This window comes from Phyllostomus hastatus, unplaced genomic scaffold, assembly GCF_019186645.2.
Source record: "Phyllostomus hastatus isolate PE091 unplaced genomic scaffold, TTU_PhHast_1.1 phas_scaffold_501, whole genome shotgun sequence".
Taxonomy (NCBI): domain Eukaryota; kingdom Metazoa; phylum Chordata; class Mammalia; order Chiroptera; family Phyllostomidae; genus Phyllostomus; species Phyllostomus hastatus.
In genome coordinates, this window is record NW_025334033.1 from 1,252,263 (window position 1) to 1,273,238 (window position 20,976).

Genomic DNA, 20,976 nt, shown 5'->3' on the forward strand with positions numbered 1-20,976 from the left:
AATTGAGGGTTGTCAGTAGGGAGGGGGTGGGAGGATAATGGGGTAAAAAGTATAGGGAATAAGAAACATAAACAAACAGTAGGTTCCAGATAGATAGGGGAAGGTTAAGAAGAGTATAGGAAATAGAGAAGCCAAATAAATTATATGTATGACCCATGGACATGAACTAAGGTGAGGGAATGTAAGTGGGGGAGGGGGGAGGAGTGCAAGGCAGGGGTAATAAAGCAGAGGAAAAATGGAACAACTGTATTAGCATAATCAATAAAATATATTTTAACAATTGTACAGTTTAATTTCTTTGTTTTTGAGGACTTTACAATTTTACTTCTGCTGTTTCACTACTTTGTAATTGGAAAAGAGATGTATGATTTCAATTTTTCATAATTTATTGAATGTTTTGTGACTTAAATATAGTCTATCCTGGAGAATTAAAATATTTTAAAATTTTGTTAAGAACCATGGTGTCATGAAGCGTGTGTGTTTACGAGTACATGTGTGTATGAATGTGTCCATTCATGAGTAAGGACAAAGGGAAGGGGTTTTCAGAATCTTCATAGAAAGTTACATTCCTTTGAACCAAAAGGAGACAATATACTGGAAAAAATTGGGGAAAATGGTGTGTGCAAATCTGAGCAACAGCTGAACCGTGACCACAAACTTTCAGGGATGGCTAAATGTCAGTTGTCCTTCTGAGTGGTGTCAGGTTTAATTCTGGTTCATGCTTACCTTAGGTGAAAACCACTACCTGCTCTAAGTTCCTGTGAGCTCTGGGTTCTCATCTGCATCTCCCCAGACAGGCATTGTCATAAAATACAAGGATTTGAACTATGGGCAAGTACTCTCTGAACATGAATGACTTTAGTGCTGTCAATTGGTGGTTGTTGGTGCCACTTCAATGCCAACAAGAATCCCCAATTTGGGGTGCAGTGAAGAAGGAAACTATTTAGTGCAAACAGCTCAGTAGTAATACAGTACAGGTATGAAGCATCCCTGGGGCTAGGCCCCTCTTCAGCTAGACAGCTCAGTGAGGTCTGGTCTGTTCTGGTCTGCTCTGCTTCACTTTGCACCTGTCTGTCTGCTCCCATGTGGAAAGCCTCAGTCCTACTGGTTGAAATAGGATTCCAGGAACTCCTTCATAAGGGCTTGCTCAGATAGCAGAAACATAATTAGTACAAGCAGGTAGCTCAGTACAGAGGCTGGTAGTTCAGCACAGGCTTCTCTCTGAAGTAGTTTATATGAGAGGTCCTTGTGTAGAAATGGCTGCTAGGCTCTGTTTTGTTTTGTTTTTCTTTCCCATTTAGCAACCAGGAGCCCTTCTTAGAAGACATCTTCTCCATCAAGGTCCACAGTGGTCACCACTCAGATTTTTATTAAAAAATTGACTTATGATTTTCTTATTGCCTCTTTGATTGTTAATATTTTATTTTTTTATTGTTCAAGTACAGTTTTCTGCCTTTTTCCCTCCACCTCTCCCAATATTTCATTTTTTAAAGTTTAATGTTTTTCTTTATTCTTAGCAGGATGGGAGACTGAAGTAACTTAGCTTTCTGTTGCTAAAACCTATGTTTACTTAAAAGTTTAAAATAACATTTCAGTTTGGATTTTAATTTACATTATATTTTTATAGTCATACCTTTTTAGGGAACTCATTACTAGTTGCTAGGACTGGTTAGTTATGTGGTAGTTTACAGAGAATTTCTAGAAACACTTCTGTTCTGTAACCTGAGGTGCACTTGCAAAAGGACAATTCCCTATAACTAGTCAAAGTTGAGTCCTTTTGCACACGACACAAATCCATGCTACACACATGTCACTTCTCATGATCTCTCATAGTATTTAGTTTTTCCTCACTCATAGCACTTGTACCATTTAATAAAACAAGATCCTTGCATTTCTTTTCTTTCTTTTTAAATATTTTATTGATTATGCTATTGCAGCTGTCCCATTACCCCCATCCAACCTCCTCCACCCTGAACACCCTCCCCCACCCACATTCCCCTCCTCTAGCTCATGTCTATGTGTCATAAATTCTTTAGCTTCTACATTTCCCATAAGATTCTTGCCCTCCCCTGTGTATTTTCTACCTACCATCTATGCTACTTATTCTCCGTACCTTTTACCCCCTCTCCTCCTCCCACTCCTCTGTTGCTAACCTTCCATGTGGCCTCCATTTCTGTGGTTCTGTTCCTGTTCTACTTGTTTGCTTAGTTTGTTTTTGTTTTTGTTTTAGGTGTGGTTGTTAGTAATTGTGAGTTTGCTGTCATTTTACTGTACATGTTTTTAATCTTCTTTTTCTCAGATAAGCCCCTTTAACATTTCATATAATAAGTGCTTAGTGATGATGAACTCCTTTAACTTGATCTTATCTGAGAAGCACTTTATCTGCCCTTCCATTCTAAATGAAAGCTTTCCTGGAGAGATCAATCTTAGATGTAGGTCCTTGCTTTTCATAACTTGGAATACTTATTTCCAGCCCCTTCTTGCCTGTAAGGTCTCTTTAGAGAAATCAGCTGACTGATGGTAACTCCTTGGTAGGTCACTGTTTCCTTATCTCTTGCTGCTTCTAGAATTCTCTCCTTTATTTTTACCTCAGGTAATGTAATTACAACGTGCCTTGGTATGTTCCTCCTTGGGTCCAACCTCTTTTGGACTCTCTGAGGTTCCTGGACTTCCTGGAAGTCTATTTCCCTTGCCAGATTAGGGAAGTTCTCCTTTATTATTTGTTCAAATAACATTTCCACTTGTTGCTCTTCCTCCTCTCCTTCTGGTACCCCTATAATTCAGATGTTGGAATGTTTAAAGATGTTCTGGAGGTTCCTAAGGTTCCTAAGCCTTTTCTCATTTGTTTGAATTGTTGTTTCTTCATTCTTTTCTGGTTGGTTGTTTCTTTCTTCCCTCTGGTCCACTCCATTGACATGAGACCCAGCTTTCTTCTCATCACTATTGGTTCCCTGTGTATTTTTCTTCATTTCACTTATTTTAGCCTTCATTTTTTATCTAATTTGTGACCAAAGTCAACCAATTCTGTGAGCATCTTGATTACCAGTGTTTTGAACTGTGCATCTGATAGGTTGGCTATCTCTCGGTTGCTTAAAAGGATGAGTTCTGGGGTTTTCATTTATTTTTCTGTTTGAGCCATCTCTGTGTGTGTGTGTGTGTGTGTGTGTGTGTGTGTGTGTGTGTGTGTGTGTGTGTTTTGGTCTGCTAGCACCTGTTACATATGAGGGGTGGAGCCTTAGGTGTCCACCAGGACGGGGCAACCCAGTTGCTGGGTTGTGATGTTGTATGTGGGGACAAGGTCTGAGAGGGATCAATGGTGCTTGCTCTGCTCTCTGCCGATTTCAGTCCCTTCTGCTGCTTCCCCTAAGCAAACTGGACCTTTCTTGTGGGTGGGTTTGTGCACCCCATGGGTCTTTCCAAAGATTCCTCCTATGAGGCTGGGAGTCTCTCCCTCTACCTCAACCCCTACAGGTGTTTTCAATCAGTGTCCTGAGGCTCTATTTCCCAGCTCTGGGATCCTGGGATGCTCGCAGTGCTTAGCTTCACAATCGCTGCCTCCCTGGGTCTGCCGGTTGCCACCCCTTGGCTGGGGTCTGCCAGCCGCTGCTTGCGTGCCCAGGGTCTGCCCGCTGCAGTCTCATGCGCCTGGCCCTAACACTCTTTGTGCCATGAGACCCCTCTCTGCCCGGCTGCCTGACTCCACCCCTCCTACTGGTCAGGATGAATGTGTTTATTTTAACTCCTTGGTTGTCCGACTTCCATACAGTTCAATTTTCTGTCAGTCCTGGTTGTTATTCTGTTTCTAAATTATTGTTGTTCCTATCTTGGTTGTGCGAGGAGGCACAGTGTGGCTACCTATGCCTCCATCTTGGCTGGAAGTAAGACTCTTGCAATTTTATAGTACATTTTTACCATGATACTGTGAGCCTTAAGAGCAAAGAAAATGTGTCACATACTTTTGTATTAAATTCATTTCCTGGTTCAATGTCTGATATCGTAGGTGCTCAACAACAATAAAAATACATAATTGAACAAGGAGGGAGAAGGTATCTAAATATAAATGTGATAAACCCGTTATAGTTTGGATTATAGTTTTGAATGGTATATTTGTACAAGTCATAAGAAAAGAAAGACGTTTCTCATATTTTCTCTAAGGTACCAAAAATTATGAGTGAAGTAATGTTAAGGTGTTTTTAAGACCCTGTTTCAACTTTTCTATAAATGAACAGGCTTCTGAGGAACCCTAGAATTGTGAGGATCAATTTCCTAAATCTAATTATCAGAGAATTTATCTAGAAAATTATTCAAAAAATCATCATTTGTTTAATAATGCGGCATGAAAAGAAAAACTCCAAAAGTTCCTCTGTAACTGTAACACTTGCAAAATTTCACACAGGACTGTAGAAGCTGACCAGTCATCACCAAGGCAATGTCCAGTTATCTCAAGGTCGTACACTAACTCCCATGATAAGCTTCTGTGCTCTGTAGCTTCTGCAAATTTCCTCCTGCGTTTTTCTCTTTTGTTTCCCAGATAAGGTAGCTAGACCTAACTTCCACATTTAGCTTCTGTAACCTTGCTTCGCCATGTAGGCAGGAAGCCCGGGACTATTTAAACCCCAGAAGAGTGAAGATCGGTGCTCAGGATTTGGGTATTAACCCCCCCCCCTTGAGCCCACGCGTGTAATAAAGTTTGTGCTTCGTGCTTCGTTATCTCCCCGAGTGTGGGTGGATTTTCCACAACAATAACAACTGTATTACTACTCATTTTTTAAGAAAATAATATAGGTAACTGATAAAGAATTTAAATGTTCAAAAGGGGATATGAAGAAAATAAATCTTTACTCTTTTGTTTTTTAGACACCAAATTCTCCTCATGAAGCAACCCCTTTTATCAGTTTCTAGAGCTCCTTCCAGAGCTAGTCTACACACTCACATAAAAGGTAGTTACACTCTGTTACTAACCTTGCTCTTTTTACTCAACAGTATATCTGGGAGATATTACATAACATTACATATAGAGTGATTTCATGTTTCATAAAATTGAAGACATGCTATTTCATTGCATGACTGAATGATAGCTTATTTAATTAGTTATCTATTAATAGAAACTGACATTTTTCCTTAATATTTTGCTATTACCAGAATGCTGCAAATGAATATTCTTGAGATTTCATTATTTCCCACATGTATGGGAATAGCTATGGGATAAGTGTCTTAGAAGTTGATTTTCTGGGTTACAGGGCATATGCCTTCCACATTTCATAAAAGTTGCCTAATTGTTCTGTACAGTTTCTAAAATGTAACTCCCACCTACTAAGTGTGAGAGAACCCATTTCACCATTCTCAACTTTAGTGTTATCAAACTGCTTGATCTTTGTCACTCTACTGAGTTAAAAATGAGATACTGTTCCCTGACAGAGACTGGCCTGGAGCAGGTCTGCCCCTGGCCAGCCTGTATTGTGTGGGTTCTTGACTTCATGTAGGAAAGATTTCACAATGTCTAGGTGATTTTGAGAATGTGTTTATTAAAGATGGGGACAGTGAAACAAAGGAAGGGCTTAGGGTAGAAGGAGCAACAGGAGAGAGCCTAGGTGGTGCTCTGCTTTGACTCTTTAGAAACATTATAGGAAAAAGTGAGCCAAGGCAGGGCTGCTGTTGGCTCACTGGGAAGTCAGAGAAAGAGGGCCTTAGAGACAGGATTAGGGGGTAAGCCTGGGACAAGTTGCCACTGCCAACTACTCCTCTGGTTTCAAGTCTCATGGGGACCCAGAGTTTAAGAGAAGTAAAAAGTTCATGCCTGAGAAGGGGGATGGATGCTCTAGAGAGAGTTTGCATCTAGTCTTTGTCTTGAGATTTTTTAATGTCTCTTCTTCAGGTGAGAATCTCAGGGGAGTGTTTTAGCAGAATATTCATAAGCTTTCCAAGTACACTTTTAATATGCTGATGCACCCAAATGGTCATATAGAAGAGTTTGGGACTATTCTTTGGTCTGTTCTATTGATTTACTTTTATCTTGGGTCCGTGAGGCCCTAATGGAATTTTTGTTATTTGTTTTGATGACTTTATCTGTCCTTGGATTTAGTTGGCACAAATGGTATTAATTGGGTTTCTGTTCTCTACTTCCCCAACTAGGGTGATTTAAGCTATGTATTCTCTGGTTAGGGAGGAGAGGTATGAACCATTTGCTCTCAAGTGTCCTTGCTCCTCAAGTGGGAGATAAGATCTTGCGATTCAACAGCTGGCTGTAAGCTGTTCAAATTGTTTGCCTTGTTTAATTCTCTTGTTTCAGTTTCCCAATTCCACTTGCCAAGAATTTTCCTAGGTTCTTACGATCTTGCCTCATAATTTTCCAAGATTCTCGCTGATTAACACTTTTTATATTCCCAGAAATTTCTGCAGGGCCTTTTTTATATCTTTGTTCCTAAGACTATATATCACAGGATTAAGAAGGGGGGTCATGACAGAATAAAACAGAGTCACAATCTTCTGCATTCCAGCTTCATGCTCAGATGCTGGGCTCCCGTACATGACCAGTACTGAACCATAGAACAGTGAAACCACAGCCAGATGAGACCCACAGGTGGAGAAAGCCTTTCTTCTCCCAGCTACTGAAGGGACCTTTAATACAGCTCTTAGGACCAGAGCATAGGATATTATGATGAAGAGAAAGGGAATGATGAGGGGCAGAGGACTTAAAATGGAGAAGGTTACCTCTACCACAGGATCTTTTTTGCAAGTGAGTGCTAAAAGAGGACCTGGGTCACACAGGAAATGGTCAATAATCCTGGAGCCACAGAAGGACATTTGGGAGATGATGATGATAGGGATCAAGAACCAGAGGAATCCAAGTACCCAGCAGCCAACCACAAGATTGGTGCAGAGATGTCCAGTCATAATGGTTGGATAGTTTAGAGGCCAGCAGATGGCGAGGTATCGATCAAATGCCATAATAGCCAAGAAAAAACATTCTGTAGAACCCAAGGAGAAGAAAAAGTAGAACTGAAGAAAGCACCCAGAGAAGGAGATGACTTTGGTGTCAGAGAGAATGTTGGCCAACATGTTGGGGACAGTGGAGGTGACATAGCAGATCTCTAGAAAGGAGAAGTTGGCGAGCAGGATATACATGGGGGTGTGGAGTCTCTGATCCCAGCGCACAGCACAGATGATAGAACCATTGCCCATGAGGGTCAGGAGGTAGACAACAGAGAAGAGCACAAAGAGGAGAACCTGCTCCTCTTTGGGGCAAGGGAAGCCCAGGAGGATGAAGCCAGTGATGGTGATGGAGTTGTTGAAGATTTTCATGGGTTTGTGAACTGTGAAAGGACCAGAAAATATTAAATGACTGGATGTAGACAAATGGGGACCCAGATTTATGTTTAAACTATCTTTGGAAAGAAAATAAAGACATATATCAATAGCTACTTTTTCCCTTTAAGATTGAATACTAACTTGGGTTGTTTCTTCCTTCTCTTCTACATTTTCACTGTGGACTCAAGAAAATTTTTGGTCAGACTTGATAAGCTCTTGAAGGAGAGTGATGTGATGTTTGAAAATTGTATTACATGTTACACTTAATAGAGTTTCCACTTATCTACTCTCTATTCTCACAAAAATGGAATTTCTCCCACTTCCAGAAGAGGTGACATCAATTGCAGTTGTGGCAGAAGCTGAGTCAAATTGTGTAGCCTTGTAACAGAAACTCATAGAGCTTTTTGAATTACTTCTTTTATGCAACTTTTAAAACTTGCCTTATTTAAAATTAAATGATTAACTTATTAATTTCATAATATGATACAGCAATTTCATGTGTAGACAGTGAAATCAGCTAGAGGAAATTAGCCGTAGTTTCTGCTGTGTTAAAATGGCAATCCTTATAAACCAAAGTGAAAGAATTATTAATGTTGAAATAGGTCTGTGCTTACCTGGAAAATGATATGAATTTTCCCAGTCTTCAGTTATATATATAATCCTATTCAATAATATAAACTGTGGATATTATTAATAACATAGATTTCTAAATAGCAGTGGATTTGTAGGTGATGAAAAGCTAAAACTTGGCTCCATCCTCCAGTAACTGCTTGGGATCATCTCAAGAAAGAGTGGCTTTGCAGATTGAATATCTGCATAGTGACTTTGTTCCAAGTGAGTTAGAATACCATGTTAAACAATAATTAACTGTGAAATGATGGAAGATCCTTGGTCTAACAAGTGACATTTGTAGAAAGGGAGGAGGCTCTAGGGGTCAGCAGCTGCAGTCAGCCTGTGCAGAATTAACTGAGGTGTTGGGCCAGATTTCTCCTTAATTACAAAAAATAAATTTCCAAAGCCATCAGGATTTACCTTTCTCTCTCTGTCTTTACATACACACAAACACACCTTCCCTCCTCCACATAATACTTCAATCATATAACATTGTTCTTTTTTCAGTTTTAAGAAACAGCCAATGTTGGGAGATCTGGACAAGTACATGCAAAAATTGAAACTAAACCACCAACTTACACCATACACAAAAATAAAATCCAGGTTGATAAAAGACTTAAATATACACTGTGACACCATAAAAGTCCTAGAGGAGAACATAGGCAGGAAAATTTCAGATATTCCATGCAGTTTCACTGATACATCCCAAAGTGCAAGGGATATAAAGGAAAGAATAAACAAATGGGACCACATCAAACAAAAAAGCTTCTGCCTGGCTAAAGAATACAGTAACAAAATGGAAAGGGAAGCAACCATATGAGTGAATATATTTGCCAATGATAACCTTGGACAAGGGTTTGATCTCAAAAGTGTATAACAATCTCACATGACTCTACACCATAAAGATAAAAAAATCTAATTAAAACATGGGCAAATGACTTGAACAGATACTTCTCCAAGGAGGACATACAGAGGTCCTATAGACACATGAGGAAATGCACACCATCACTAGCCATTAGAGAAATGCTAATTAAAACCACAATGAGATATCACTTCACACCTGTCAGAATGGCTTTCATTAATAAATCAATAAACAACAAATGCTGGTGAGGATGTGGAGAAAAGGGACCCCTAGTGCACTGTTGGTGGGAATGCAGACTGGTGTATAGTGGTGTGCACCACAGTGGTGCAGCCACTGTGGAAACAGTGTGGAATTTCCTCAAGAAACTGAGGATGGAACTGGCTTTTGATCCAGTGATCCCATTGTCCAGACTATACCCTAAGAACACCAAACCACCAATTCAGAAGAACCTATGCATCCCAAAGTTCATAGCAGCACAATTTACAATAGCCAAGTGCTAGGAACAACCAAAGTGCCCATCAGTAAATGAGTGGATTAAAAAACTGTGGTGCATCTACACAATGGACTACTATGCAGCAGAAAGAAACAAGGAGTTCCTACCCTTCATGATAGCATGTATGGAACTGGAGAGTATTAAGCTGAGAGAAATAAGCCAGATGGTGAAAGACAAATACCAGATGTTCTTTCTCATCTATAAGTGGAACCTGATGAACAAAACAAACAAATGAGCAAAATAGAACCAGAGGCATGGATACAACAGACAGACTGACAGTGACCAGAGGGAGTAGGGGAGGGAGATAATGGGGGAAGAAGGGGAAGGGGCAATCCAAGGAATACTAATAGAGGACTCATGGGCATGAATAGAGGACAATGAGGGGGGATTGACTGTGGTCCTGGGGAGGATGGGGGTGGGGAGAGCAAAGGGGAAAAAGTTGGGAAAACTGTAACTAAAAATGAATAAGTAAATAAAATGAAATGATCATAAAAAAAAGAAACAGCCAAGGTCTTTGCTCTTGCTATCCTTCATGTTCACTTTTTATCCCTAGTGCCCAAGACAATCTGAGAAAGATAGTAGGAATTCTGTAAATATTTTTCAAAGAAATGATTGTTTACACTATTATAAAGATAGAGAATATAGATAAATAATAGATGTTTGCCAGTTACTTCATTTGAACTTTAAAAAACCTGTGACATGAAATTTTAGGAAATGAAACATACAAGAAAGGCTCCAGATGACATGAAACTACCAGAGCATTGGCCCAGACTTCAGAGGAATTCCACTAAAAAGAAGTAATGAGAGACTGAATGTTCTGGGTGGTAGAACATGTCCCACCCCACCCAGATATCACTTCTCTGACTGATGGAGATAATTGTGGTCCCACAGCTCTGAATGTTGAAGTAGGAGAGAGAGAGGTGGAAATTCTAGATCCAGCATTGCAACAATTTTTCTCAGTGGCTCTGGTGGGGCTTTTAAATCTCTATAAGCTTTGTTTTCTTTATATGAAAAGGAAATAGGATTGTATGATTTTTAATCACTTTTCATTATGCTTATTCCTATTGTAAGTATACCACAAATACACATGATATCAAAATTTTGGAGGTAGAGGTGATCTTTTAGTTACATTTCTCTCTCAGATGAAAACATTAGTTGGATAGTTTGTCGCTTATATATGAAGCCAAAATTTCAGGCCATCTTCCTCTTGGTAATTCTTCAACTTTGAGAGTTTGACAAAGCTGCCCTAGAAAAGGAATAGCATGTGAAAAATGATTCTCTGTGTGCCACCACCATTTTATGCTTGACCTACCTGTGGGTGAAAAAATTAAATTGACTGTGGGTGAAAAAAAATTTCTAACAAGTATTGTTACTCACCTTTTATTACCTGGCTCCTGTGTGCAAAGAAGAGCAGTGGTATTTACTTGGCAGAAGGGTAAGCTGGAGCTGTTCAAGTGACAGTTCTGAATTTGCCCCAGAAAACACTGTGACAGAGCATAAATATGAATAGAATGATGTCAAAGCTGTGTTTATGTATACTGGATGCTTGGACTGAGTTACTTGACAAAGCCAATAAAAATGTCATCATCACTCCCATTATATCTTGGAGAGATTGTAGTAGACCCAATCTAGGTTAGCCCTATCTTGAGCTATAGTATAGGAGAGAAAGGTATTTCTCTGATATTTTATTTTTTCCCCAAGGCCAGTCCAAGAAGGCATAATGATGTGAAAGTATAATTGATCTCTCACAGCAGCACATCTACCTGCTTCATTTGGTTTTCACAGGAGGTTTTTACACCTGTCCCATTTCTGCAAAGCCTTGAAAATAAGAACAGTTTTCCATTTATGAGAACTGGTAGGCAGCTAAAGCATAGTAGAAAAACAAAGGATTTGGAGTAAAGTGTCTGGAGTTTGAATTACAAGTCATACTTTGTCAATTGTGAAAACTTTTTAAACCACATAAAATATTTCTCAGTATCTTAACCATAAAATGGGCACAGTAACACTTTCACCAAAGGACTGAGGACTCAGAATGTGGAAGTACTTGTCTACAACCTGATACACAGTAATGCTTAGGAATTGTTAGCCATATAATATATAGCAGAAGCAAAATGAAAAGGAGTCTTATTTAGAAGGCAGAGGCTTCTGTGGCTCTTTAATATTTATTTTCTTATGTAAGCATTATGTCATCTCTTTTCATGGATAAGAGGGGAATCCAAACCTGAAGTTTCTCTGACAGTGTCTGATCTTCCTGGGAGAAGAGTTGTTCTCCTCTACAGTAGCCATAAGTGAGTGAATGAGTAGAGATAGGGTGAAGATTTCTCAGTGTCTGCTGGAGGATAGAGGGATTATAAGCAGCGCCTCCAGGGAATGATCCCTGTTCCAGGAGGATCAATTTACCACTTCTAGAAGGAGAAGAGTGTCAGGAGACTGTTCTGTGTTAGTTCTTTTCTTTCCCTGGGGCCTACTTTCTCTGCAGACCTGATGTACACTACCTTTGTTTGCCAGTAAGAGTAGAAAATATTACCTTTTCCAGCCCCAAACTTCTCAGGGACAGTTTGAGATCAAATCAGTCGCCAAGAAAACTCAGGGTGCCTACCAGGTATCCAAGGGACTAATCCTAGGGAAGCAAAACCAACTGTAGGGAAGCAAATTTGTCACCCCAAAATATGTCTGTCTGGCATGAGAATTATTTTATTTTATTTTTAATCTTTTTTATTGTTATTCTATAACAGTTGTCACAATATTTCCCCCTTGCCCTCCTCCACCCATCACACTCCCTGCTCTCACAGTCAATTTTCACACTGTTGTCAATGGCCATGGTAATTCATACATGTTCTTTGACTAGTTCTTTCCCCTTCTTTCCACCATTATCCCCATCCTCTCTGGTCCCTGTCAGTGTGTTCCATGTTACCATGCCCGTGGTTCTATTTTGTTCATTAGTTTATTTTGTTCATTAGATTCCTCTTATAGGTGAGATCATCTGGTATTTTTCTTTCACCACCTGATTATTTCACTTATGTACCCCTGTGTTCATAGCAGCACTATTTGCAATATCCAAGTGCTAGAAACATCCTAAATGTCATTAGTAAATCAGTATATAAAAAAACTGGTACATTTACACAATGGAACACTATGTAGCAGAAAGAAAGAAAGAACTCCTACCTTTTTGACAGCATGGGTGGAACCGGAGAATATTTTTAAGATCATACACCATGATCTAGTGGGATTTGTCTTAGGGATGCAAGGTTTGTACAATATTCACAAACCAATAAATGAGATACATCACATAAACAAAATGAAATATAAAAATCACATGATCATATCAATAGATGAAGAAAAAAGAATTCAAAAAAATCCAGCACCCACTTATGGTAAAGACTCAGAAAAGTGAGAATACAGGAATCATATGTCAGTGTACTAAAGGTCACATATGAAAAACCTACAGCTAACATCATTCTCAATTGACAAAAACTTCAAGTGTTCCCCTAAGATCAGGAACAAGACAGGGATGTCTACTTTCACCCCTCTTTTTCAGCATAGTTCTGAAAGTATGTTCATACTTATGTTAATAGTACTGATCACCACAGTGATCAACAAGAATAAAAAAATAAAAGGCATCCAAATTGGAAAGGAGGAGGTTAGGCTGTCATTATTCTCAGATGACATGATATTGTACCTAGAAAACCCTAGAGACTCTACCAAAAATTACTAGACCTAATAAATGAATTCAGCAAAGTAGCAGGATACAAAATTAATACCCAGAAATTGATGGCATTTATATATACCATTAATGAGCTCTTGATAATAGAAACTAAGAAAACAACTCCATTTACTATTGCGACAGCAACAAAAATAAGACACCTAGGAATATATTTAACCAAGGAGGTAAAAAACCTGTACTTGGAAAACTACAGACCACTGAAGAAAGAATTTGAGGAAGATACAAATAAGTGGAAGCATATACCATGCTCATGGATTGGAAAATTAACATACTTAAACTGTCCATTCTACTTAAAGCAATCTATACATCCAATGCAACTCCTATTAAAATACCAATGGCATATTTCTCAGAACTAGAACAAATATTCCAAGAATTTATATGTAACCAAAAAAAGACCCAGAATAGCCTCTGCAATCTTGAGAAAAGGGAACAAATCAGGAGGCATTATAACTCCTCATACCAAACTATACTATAAGGTCACTGTAATAAAAACAGCCTGGTAGTAGCATAAGAATGGACATGTAGATCAATGGAACAGAACAGAGAGCCCAGGAATAAACCTATGTGTTTATGGTCAATTGATAAAAGACAAAGGAGGCAAGACCATACAATGGAGCAAAGATAGTCTCTTCACTAAATAGTGTTGAGGAAACTGGTGGACTGGTACATGCAAAAAAAAAAAAAAAGAAAGGAAGAAGAAGAAGAAGAAGGAGGAGGAGGAGGAAGAGAAGAAGGGGGAGAGAGAGAGAGAGAGAGAGAGAGAGAGAGAGAGAGAGAGAGAGAGAGAGACTGGACCACCAACTTACACCATACACAAAAATAAACTCAAAATGGATAAAAGACAACTGTAAATCACAAAACCATTAAAATTCTAGAAGAAAACATAGGCAGTAAAATCTTAGATACCCCATGCAGCAATATTTTTGCCAATATATCTTTTAAGGCACTGGAAACAATGGAGAAAATAAACAAATGGGACAATATCAAATTAAAAAGTTTCTGCATAGTGAAAAAAAACCTTCAGCAAGATGAATACAGAACCCATTGTATGGGAGCCTATTTTTGCCAATGACACATCTGATAAAGCTTTAATGTCCAAAATATGCAAAAAACTAATACAACTCAACACCAGGAAGACAAACTACCCAATTAAGAAATGGGCAAAAGAACCGAATAGACAATTCTCCAAGGAGGACATACAGATCGCCCATAGGCATATGAAAAAATGCTCAACATCATTAATTACTAGAGAAATGCACATTAAAACCTCAATGAGATATCACCTTATACCTGTCAGAATGGCAACCATCGATAAATCAACAAACAAGTGTTGGCAAGAATGTGGAGAAGAGGCAACCTTAGTGCACTGTTGGTGGCAATGCAATCTGGTGTAGCCACTGTGGGAAACAGTATGGGGGTTTCCTCAAAAAATTAAAGATGGAATACCCTTTTGACCCAGTGGTTCCACTTCTGGCAATATATCCTAGGGATCCCTAAGCACCAATACAAAAACATATACATATGCACCTCTATGTTTATAGCAGCACTATTTACAATAGCCAAGATTTTGATATAGCCTAAGTGCCCATCAGTAGATGAATGAATAAAAAAGCTGTGATGCATTTGGAATGTGATACAGTGGAAATACAATGCAGCAGTAAAAAAGAAGAAACTTACATTTTGCAACAGCATGGATGGACCTGGAGAATACTATAAGTGATTTAATCCAGTCAGTGAAAGAATAATACCACACGATCACTCTTATATGTGGAATCTGATGAACACAATAAACTAATGAAATAATAACAGAAGCTTAGATACATGAAACAGAGTGACAACTGCCAGAGAGTAGGTGGGGAGTGGGATCAAAGATGGTGAAAGAATTAGAAAAAGTAGAAAAAGAGGGGAAAAAGAAGTAAACAGAAAAATAGAATACAGTTAGCAAAATGATAGATTTCATTCCAGTCATACCAGAAATTAGACTAAGATACTAGAGAAAGATTAATCATACAAACATTAATCAAAAGAAAATTGTGGTAGCTCTGTTAATATCAAAGTAAGTTTCAGAATAAGGAACATTATCAGAAATAATGAAGGACATTACATGATTCAAAATAGGTCATTTTTCCAGAAAGTTATAACCATTCCAAATGTAGGATGTACCTAACAACAGAACTTCAAATTACATAAGCAAAAACTGGTCAAATTGAAGTTAATTCAAAGAGTAAATTTTATTGCATACAAAGTAAAAAAAAATAAAAAGATAACATTAAACATATTTGTAATATGTACAGTTTTAAAGCAGGTAAACCTTGACTATATTTTTAGTAGAGGAAGAAAAATTATAAACCAAAGATGCTTACAGTAGAAGTTAGAGAAATAAGTATGATCAAAAATGAAAGGGAGGACTTCTGGCCAAGATGGAGGCATAGGTAGACACACTGTACCTCCTCGCACAACCAAAATAAAGACAAGGACAATTTAAAAACAAAAAACAACCAGTACTGACAGATAATTGAACTGTGTGGAAGTCTGACAACCGAGGACTTAAAGTAGACACATTCATCCAGACAGGTAGGAGAGGCAGAGTCAGGTGGCTGGGGTTGAGAGAGCTCGTGACAAAGGGGCGGCTGGTAGACTGGGCAATCCCACATTCGAGTGCAGATAAACCAGATGAAATGTGGGAGGGAGACAGACCACACAATCCAGGATCCCAACGCAGGGAAATAAAGCCTCAAATCACTGACTGAAAACACTTGTGGGGGCTGAGGTGCCAGGAGAAACTCTCACCCTCACAGGAGAGTTTGCTGGAGAGACCCATGGGGTCCTAGAATGTACACAAAGCCACCCACATGGGAATCAGCACAAGAAGGGCCCAATTTGCTTGTGGGAAGCCAGGGAAGTGACTGAAATCCAGCAGAGAGCGGAACAAGCGTCCTTGTTCCCTCTCAGACCCCTGCTGTGCATACAGTGTCACCACCCAGTGACTGGGTTGCCCCGCCTGAGTGAACACCTAATGCTCCACCCCTCACTACTATCAGGTATGTCAAGACCAAAAAAAAAAAAAAAGGCCCGAACAAAAGAGCAGATCAAAGATCCAGAAACATGCAACTAAGCGACAAAGAGGTAGCCAGCCTATCAGATGCACAGTTCAAAACACTGGTAATGAAGATGCTCAAAGAATTGGTTGACTTTGGTCGCAAATTAGATGAAAAAATGAAGGCTATGCTAAGTGAAATAAAGGAAAATGTACAGGGAACCAATAGTGATGGGAAGGAAACTGGGACTCAAATCAATGGAATGGACCAGAAGGAAGAAACATCCAATCAGAAAAGAATGAAGAAATAAAAATTCAAAATAATGAGGAGAGGCTTAGGAACCTCCAGGACATCTTTAAACATTCCAACACTCGAATTATAGGGGTACCAGAAGGAGAAGAGGAAGAGCAACAAGTGGAAACCTTATTTGAACAAATAATGGAGAACTTCCCCATTCTGGCAAAGGAAATAGACTTCCAGGAAGTCCAGGAAGCTCAAGGGAATCCCAAAGAAGCTAGACCCCAGGAGGAACACACCAAGGCACATCATAATTACATTAGCCAAGATTAAAATTAAGGAGAGAATCCTAGAAGCAGCAGGAGATAAGGAAACAGTGACCTACAAAGGAGTTCTCATCAGACTGTCAGCTGATTTCTCAAAAGAGATCTTACAGGCAAGAAGGGGCTGGAAAGAAGTATTCCAAGTCATGAAAGACAAGGACCTACATCCAAGATTGCTCTATCCAGCAAAGCTTTCATTTAGAATGGCAGGGCAGATAAAGTGCTTCTCAGATAAGGTCAAGTTAAAGGAGTTCATCATTACCAAGTCCTTATTATATGAAATGTTAAAGGGACTTATCTAGAAAAAGAAGATAGAAAACATGTACAGTAAAATGACAGCAAACTCACAATTATTAATGACCACACCTAAAACAAAAACAACAACAAAAACAAGCTTAGCAAACAACTAGAACAGAAACAGAATCACAGAAATGGAGATCACATGGAGGGTTAGGAACAGGGGAGTGGAAGGGGGAGAGAGGGGCAAAGATACAGAGAATAAGTAGCATAGATGGTAGGTAGAAAATAGAAAGGCAGAGGGTAAGAATAATATGGGAAATGTAGAAGCAAAAGAACTTATAAATATGACCCATGGACATGAACTAAATGGGGGGAATGTGGGTGGGAGGGGATGTGCAGGGTAGAGGGGAGTGAAGGGGGGAAAAGGGACAACTGTAACAGCATAATCAATAAAATATATTTAAAATAAATGAAAGGGACTTCCAGAGTTCTTGCAATGTCCCATTTCTTGTGTTTGGTAGTGGCTATTAGATGTTTGGTTTATAATTAATTATTCATTTTACTTATTACACTTTGCATATATGTTTTATACATTTTCTGCCATGTGTCATATTTTACAAGAAATTTGTAAAAAATAAATTTGAAATAAAATCATGGGGAACCTAATTGAAGAGTAAATTCTTTTTTGAAATATAATGCTATGCAAATTTTATTTCTCTGATTTATATTGTCTCATGTAATTAGGACAATATAATTTGTTACTTTGTTTGCCTTGGATTCTAGTACTCTCAAAGATGCTTTATTCTGAAATTGAAAGTTTTATTGTTATGATCTGCTTATTGTTTATGTTGTCTCTTGTATCTTGTGTCTTACTTGTCATCAGTGTATTGTTATATTATATATTTTATGAAGCTTTTTAGGTCTTTGTTGGGGGTTTCACTTATATCTACTACATTTTCTGGCATGCCTGATAGTTCCCTTCTCTTTTTTAAAGACTTTAATTTTTTTCAGAGCAGTTTTAGATTTATAAAAAAGTTGAGAGGAAGGCACAGATATTTCCAATATACTCTCTGCCCCCACACATACATATACATAGTCCCCCCTTCCCCATTATGGACATTAGTTCACAGAATGGTACTTCTCCCTGCAAGGATGAACCTACATTGGAACATCATAATCACTCCAAGTCCATAGTTCATCCTAGGGTTCACTCTTGGTGTTATACTTTCCATAGTTTTGGACAAATGTATAATGACATATATCCATCATTATAATAAACATAGAGTATTCTCACTGCCTTAAAAATCCTCTGTCTTCTGCATATTCATCTTTCTCTCTTTCCCCAGTATTAATTTTGTGTGTGTGTATGTCTCCTTAGTGGTATTTTTTTTTTAACTGCAGGAGAAAAGTAGACTCTTCAGGGTTAAAAATCACAATGCAAATGCAGCAAAGAGGGAAGCAGCAGAGCTGCCTGGCGACTTCCTCATACCCAGAGACAGCTCTGGCAGAAGATGCCAACAGCACTGCAAAGTCCAGTGCTCAAATGCTCCCGAGGCCAACACCCACCACTCCCCAGCAGGGCCTGGGCTAGGCTACCACATGATTTCTGCATGATGGCAACAAGGATCCTGCAGTAGGAGTGGGGTTAAGCTCCATTCCTGTAAGGACCAATGAACTTTCTAGAGAGAAAATGGTGTACCTGATGTAGAGGTACGACCTTCCACATGAACTTGGTATTTCCATTTCTATTATGTGGCTTGAGCACTTTTAATGTCTCCTTCCCTCTCTGCCCCTAACATACTAATGAGGGTGATGTGTCAAACCCTGCCTGGGTCCTCCAGTTTAAATCTTCGAGGACCTATGAGAATGCCCCTGTGCTGGTGGTTCTGCACATTTCCTGTCCCCCACCTTTATTTGGGGGGCAGGGAGCTCCCTAAACTGCAGTTCCCTGATGCTGGCAAGGCTTTCTTGGCTGGCTACTTACAACTCCTTTCATCCCTGATTCTGGTGATTAACTACATATAGATACACTTAGGGGGTGACCTTACTTCATCAAGTAGCACTTTTGAGTATAATCTGTTTCAAGGTGGTCCAAATTGATTATCTTCCTTGAGTTCTAACTAGGTCAAATGTGGGTATTCTATATTTGCTCTATTTTTGGTGGGAATTCAGTTTGTTCCTGTTGCAGTCCATTTCCTTCTGCTGTGCTCTCAGAGTAAGCTGTTTTATATAGTATTGACATTTTTCCAGGTCTGAATCAGGGACAGTGCAGGTGCCCTTTAAACTCCAGGGACCAAGGTCAAGCCTTCTGAGTGGTTCTTTTGACATAATCCTCATTTACATCATGGAGACTACATACTAATAACTCACTAAACATATTTTTACTTATGGCCTCAATCAAACTTCTAGCCTCCCCTTGTACACTGTTAGTGAGGATGATGAGCTACACATTGAAAAACTGGCTTTATAGGCTCTTGGTGTATCCAACACTGGTGTATGGGGTTTCTACTAAAAATTCAGGACGCACATGCATTTTATCTTTCATTTGTCTTTTAAACAGAGTGTTATACAGCCACATAAGCAAATAACCAATGTGATTTCCATCTCTTAACAAAGTTGTGTAGACAGAGATCATACATTGAAAAAAACTCTCCTGGAAGTAAATATTGAGATTTTTAAGAATTATTTTTTTTACCACATGTCTGTCTCTTCCCACAGGAATACATTTATGAGACAAAAAGTGTATCAAAAATGATCAATACATGATGAATTTTGCTTTTCACAAAAGGACTGTGATGTTTACAAATAAAGCCAAGTCAGGTGAGTTGGAAGAATTGAATTATTCTTACATTTGGAGAAAGAGAGTCAATGGATTTCACAAAACCTATTCATGATGTTTGGGTAATTCTCATTCCACAAAGGACCTGACGAAGGGCAAATTTCATGTCCCTGTTGCGTAGGCTGTAGATGAGAGGGTTTAAGACTGGTGTCACTATGGAGTATATCAGTGTGATGATCTTATGCATAGCAGCTGAGTTACCAGATGTAGGACTTACATACATCACCATTATGGTTCCATAGAACAGAGAAACCACAACTAAGTGGGATCCACAGGTAGAGAAGGCCTTTTGCTGCCCAGCTGAAGAAGGAATCTGAAGCACAGCTCTGAGCACCAAGATGTAGGACCCAAGGATGTACAACATGGTGAGAATGATGATAATAGAGCTCACAGAATGGAATATATGTCCTATGATGGGTGCAGGGGCACAGGATAATGCCATCAGTGGGTCCACATCACACAGAAAGTGATCAATGATGTTGGGACCACAAAAGGGTAGTTGAGAAATGAAGAAAATAGGAATTGAATGTCCAAGGAAACCAATGAGCCAACAAAGAGACACCAGTATGGCACATAGCTGTCCAGTCATGATGGAGGAATAGTGCAGTGGATGGCAGATGGCTAGATACCGATCATAAGCCATGACACAGAGGAAGAAACATTCAGTTGTGCCCAGGGAAAAAAAGAAGTAAAATTGAATAAAACAACCAGAGAAGGATATGGTCTTGGTTTTGGAAAAAAAATTGACCAGCATATTGGGGACTGTGCAGGTCACGTACCAGATCTCTAGGAAGGAGAAGTTGGCCAGGAGCATGTACATAGGGGTATGGAGTCTGCTGTCCCACTTCACCGCACAAATGATGGTCATATTTCCAGTCAGAGTCAAGATGTAGATGAACAAAATCATTGAGAAAAGGATAATTTGCATTTTCCAGGGGCCAGGAAAGCCCAACAAGACAAACTGTGTCACAGTAGATACCCCTGACTTATTCATTGTTCCTAGACTGGGGAGAAAAGACAGAGAGATAATGACAAGTCACTTTGCTGCTGAGGCATTTGAACCTTTTCTTAGGACAAGGAGTTTGACTGATGCAGGCAAATGTATTGAATATTCTAAAACAAGTCTTAAATAAATCCTGCCCTATTCTGAATGAGCCTCTTGGCCCTGATTCTTGGTTATCGTACAATTCCAGGCTGCTTGAACTGTTTTTGTCAGTGGACATCATCTGTTGAATTCCATCTTATTTTGATATAAAGACATCTTGGAACGATGTTTTAGGAGTGGTGATATGAGAGATTT

General features: G+C 39.1%; 2 protein-coding genes across 2 annotated transcripts; both read right to left on the reverse strand.

Moving 5' to 3' along the window:
• Positions 1-6,375: 6,375 nt before the first annotated feature.
• Positions 6,376-7,398, reverse strand: LOC123808578 (olfactory receptor 11G2-like). The gene has a single exon (XM_045823336.1). The coding sequence runs from the start codon at positions 7,300-7,302 to the stop codon at positions 6,376-6,378; it is 927 nt and encodes a 308-aa protein (XP_045679292.1). The 5' UTR covers positions 7,303-7,398.
• A 12,327-nt stretch (positions 7,399-19,725) lies between these two features.
• On the reverse strand, positions 19,726-20,700 carry LOC123808593 (olfactory receptor 11H7). Its single transcript, XM_045823361.1, has one exon. It carries the CDS (start codon positions 20,668-20,670, stop codon positions 19,726-19,728), a length of 945 nt encoding a protein of 314 aa, XP_045679317.1. The 5' UTR covers positions 20,671-20,700.
• Between the last annotated feature and the right edge of the window lie 276 nt (positions 20,701-20,976).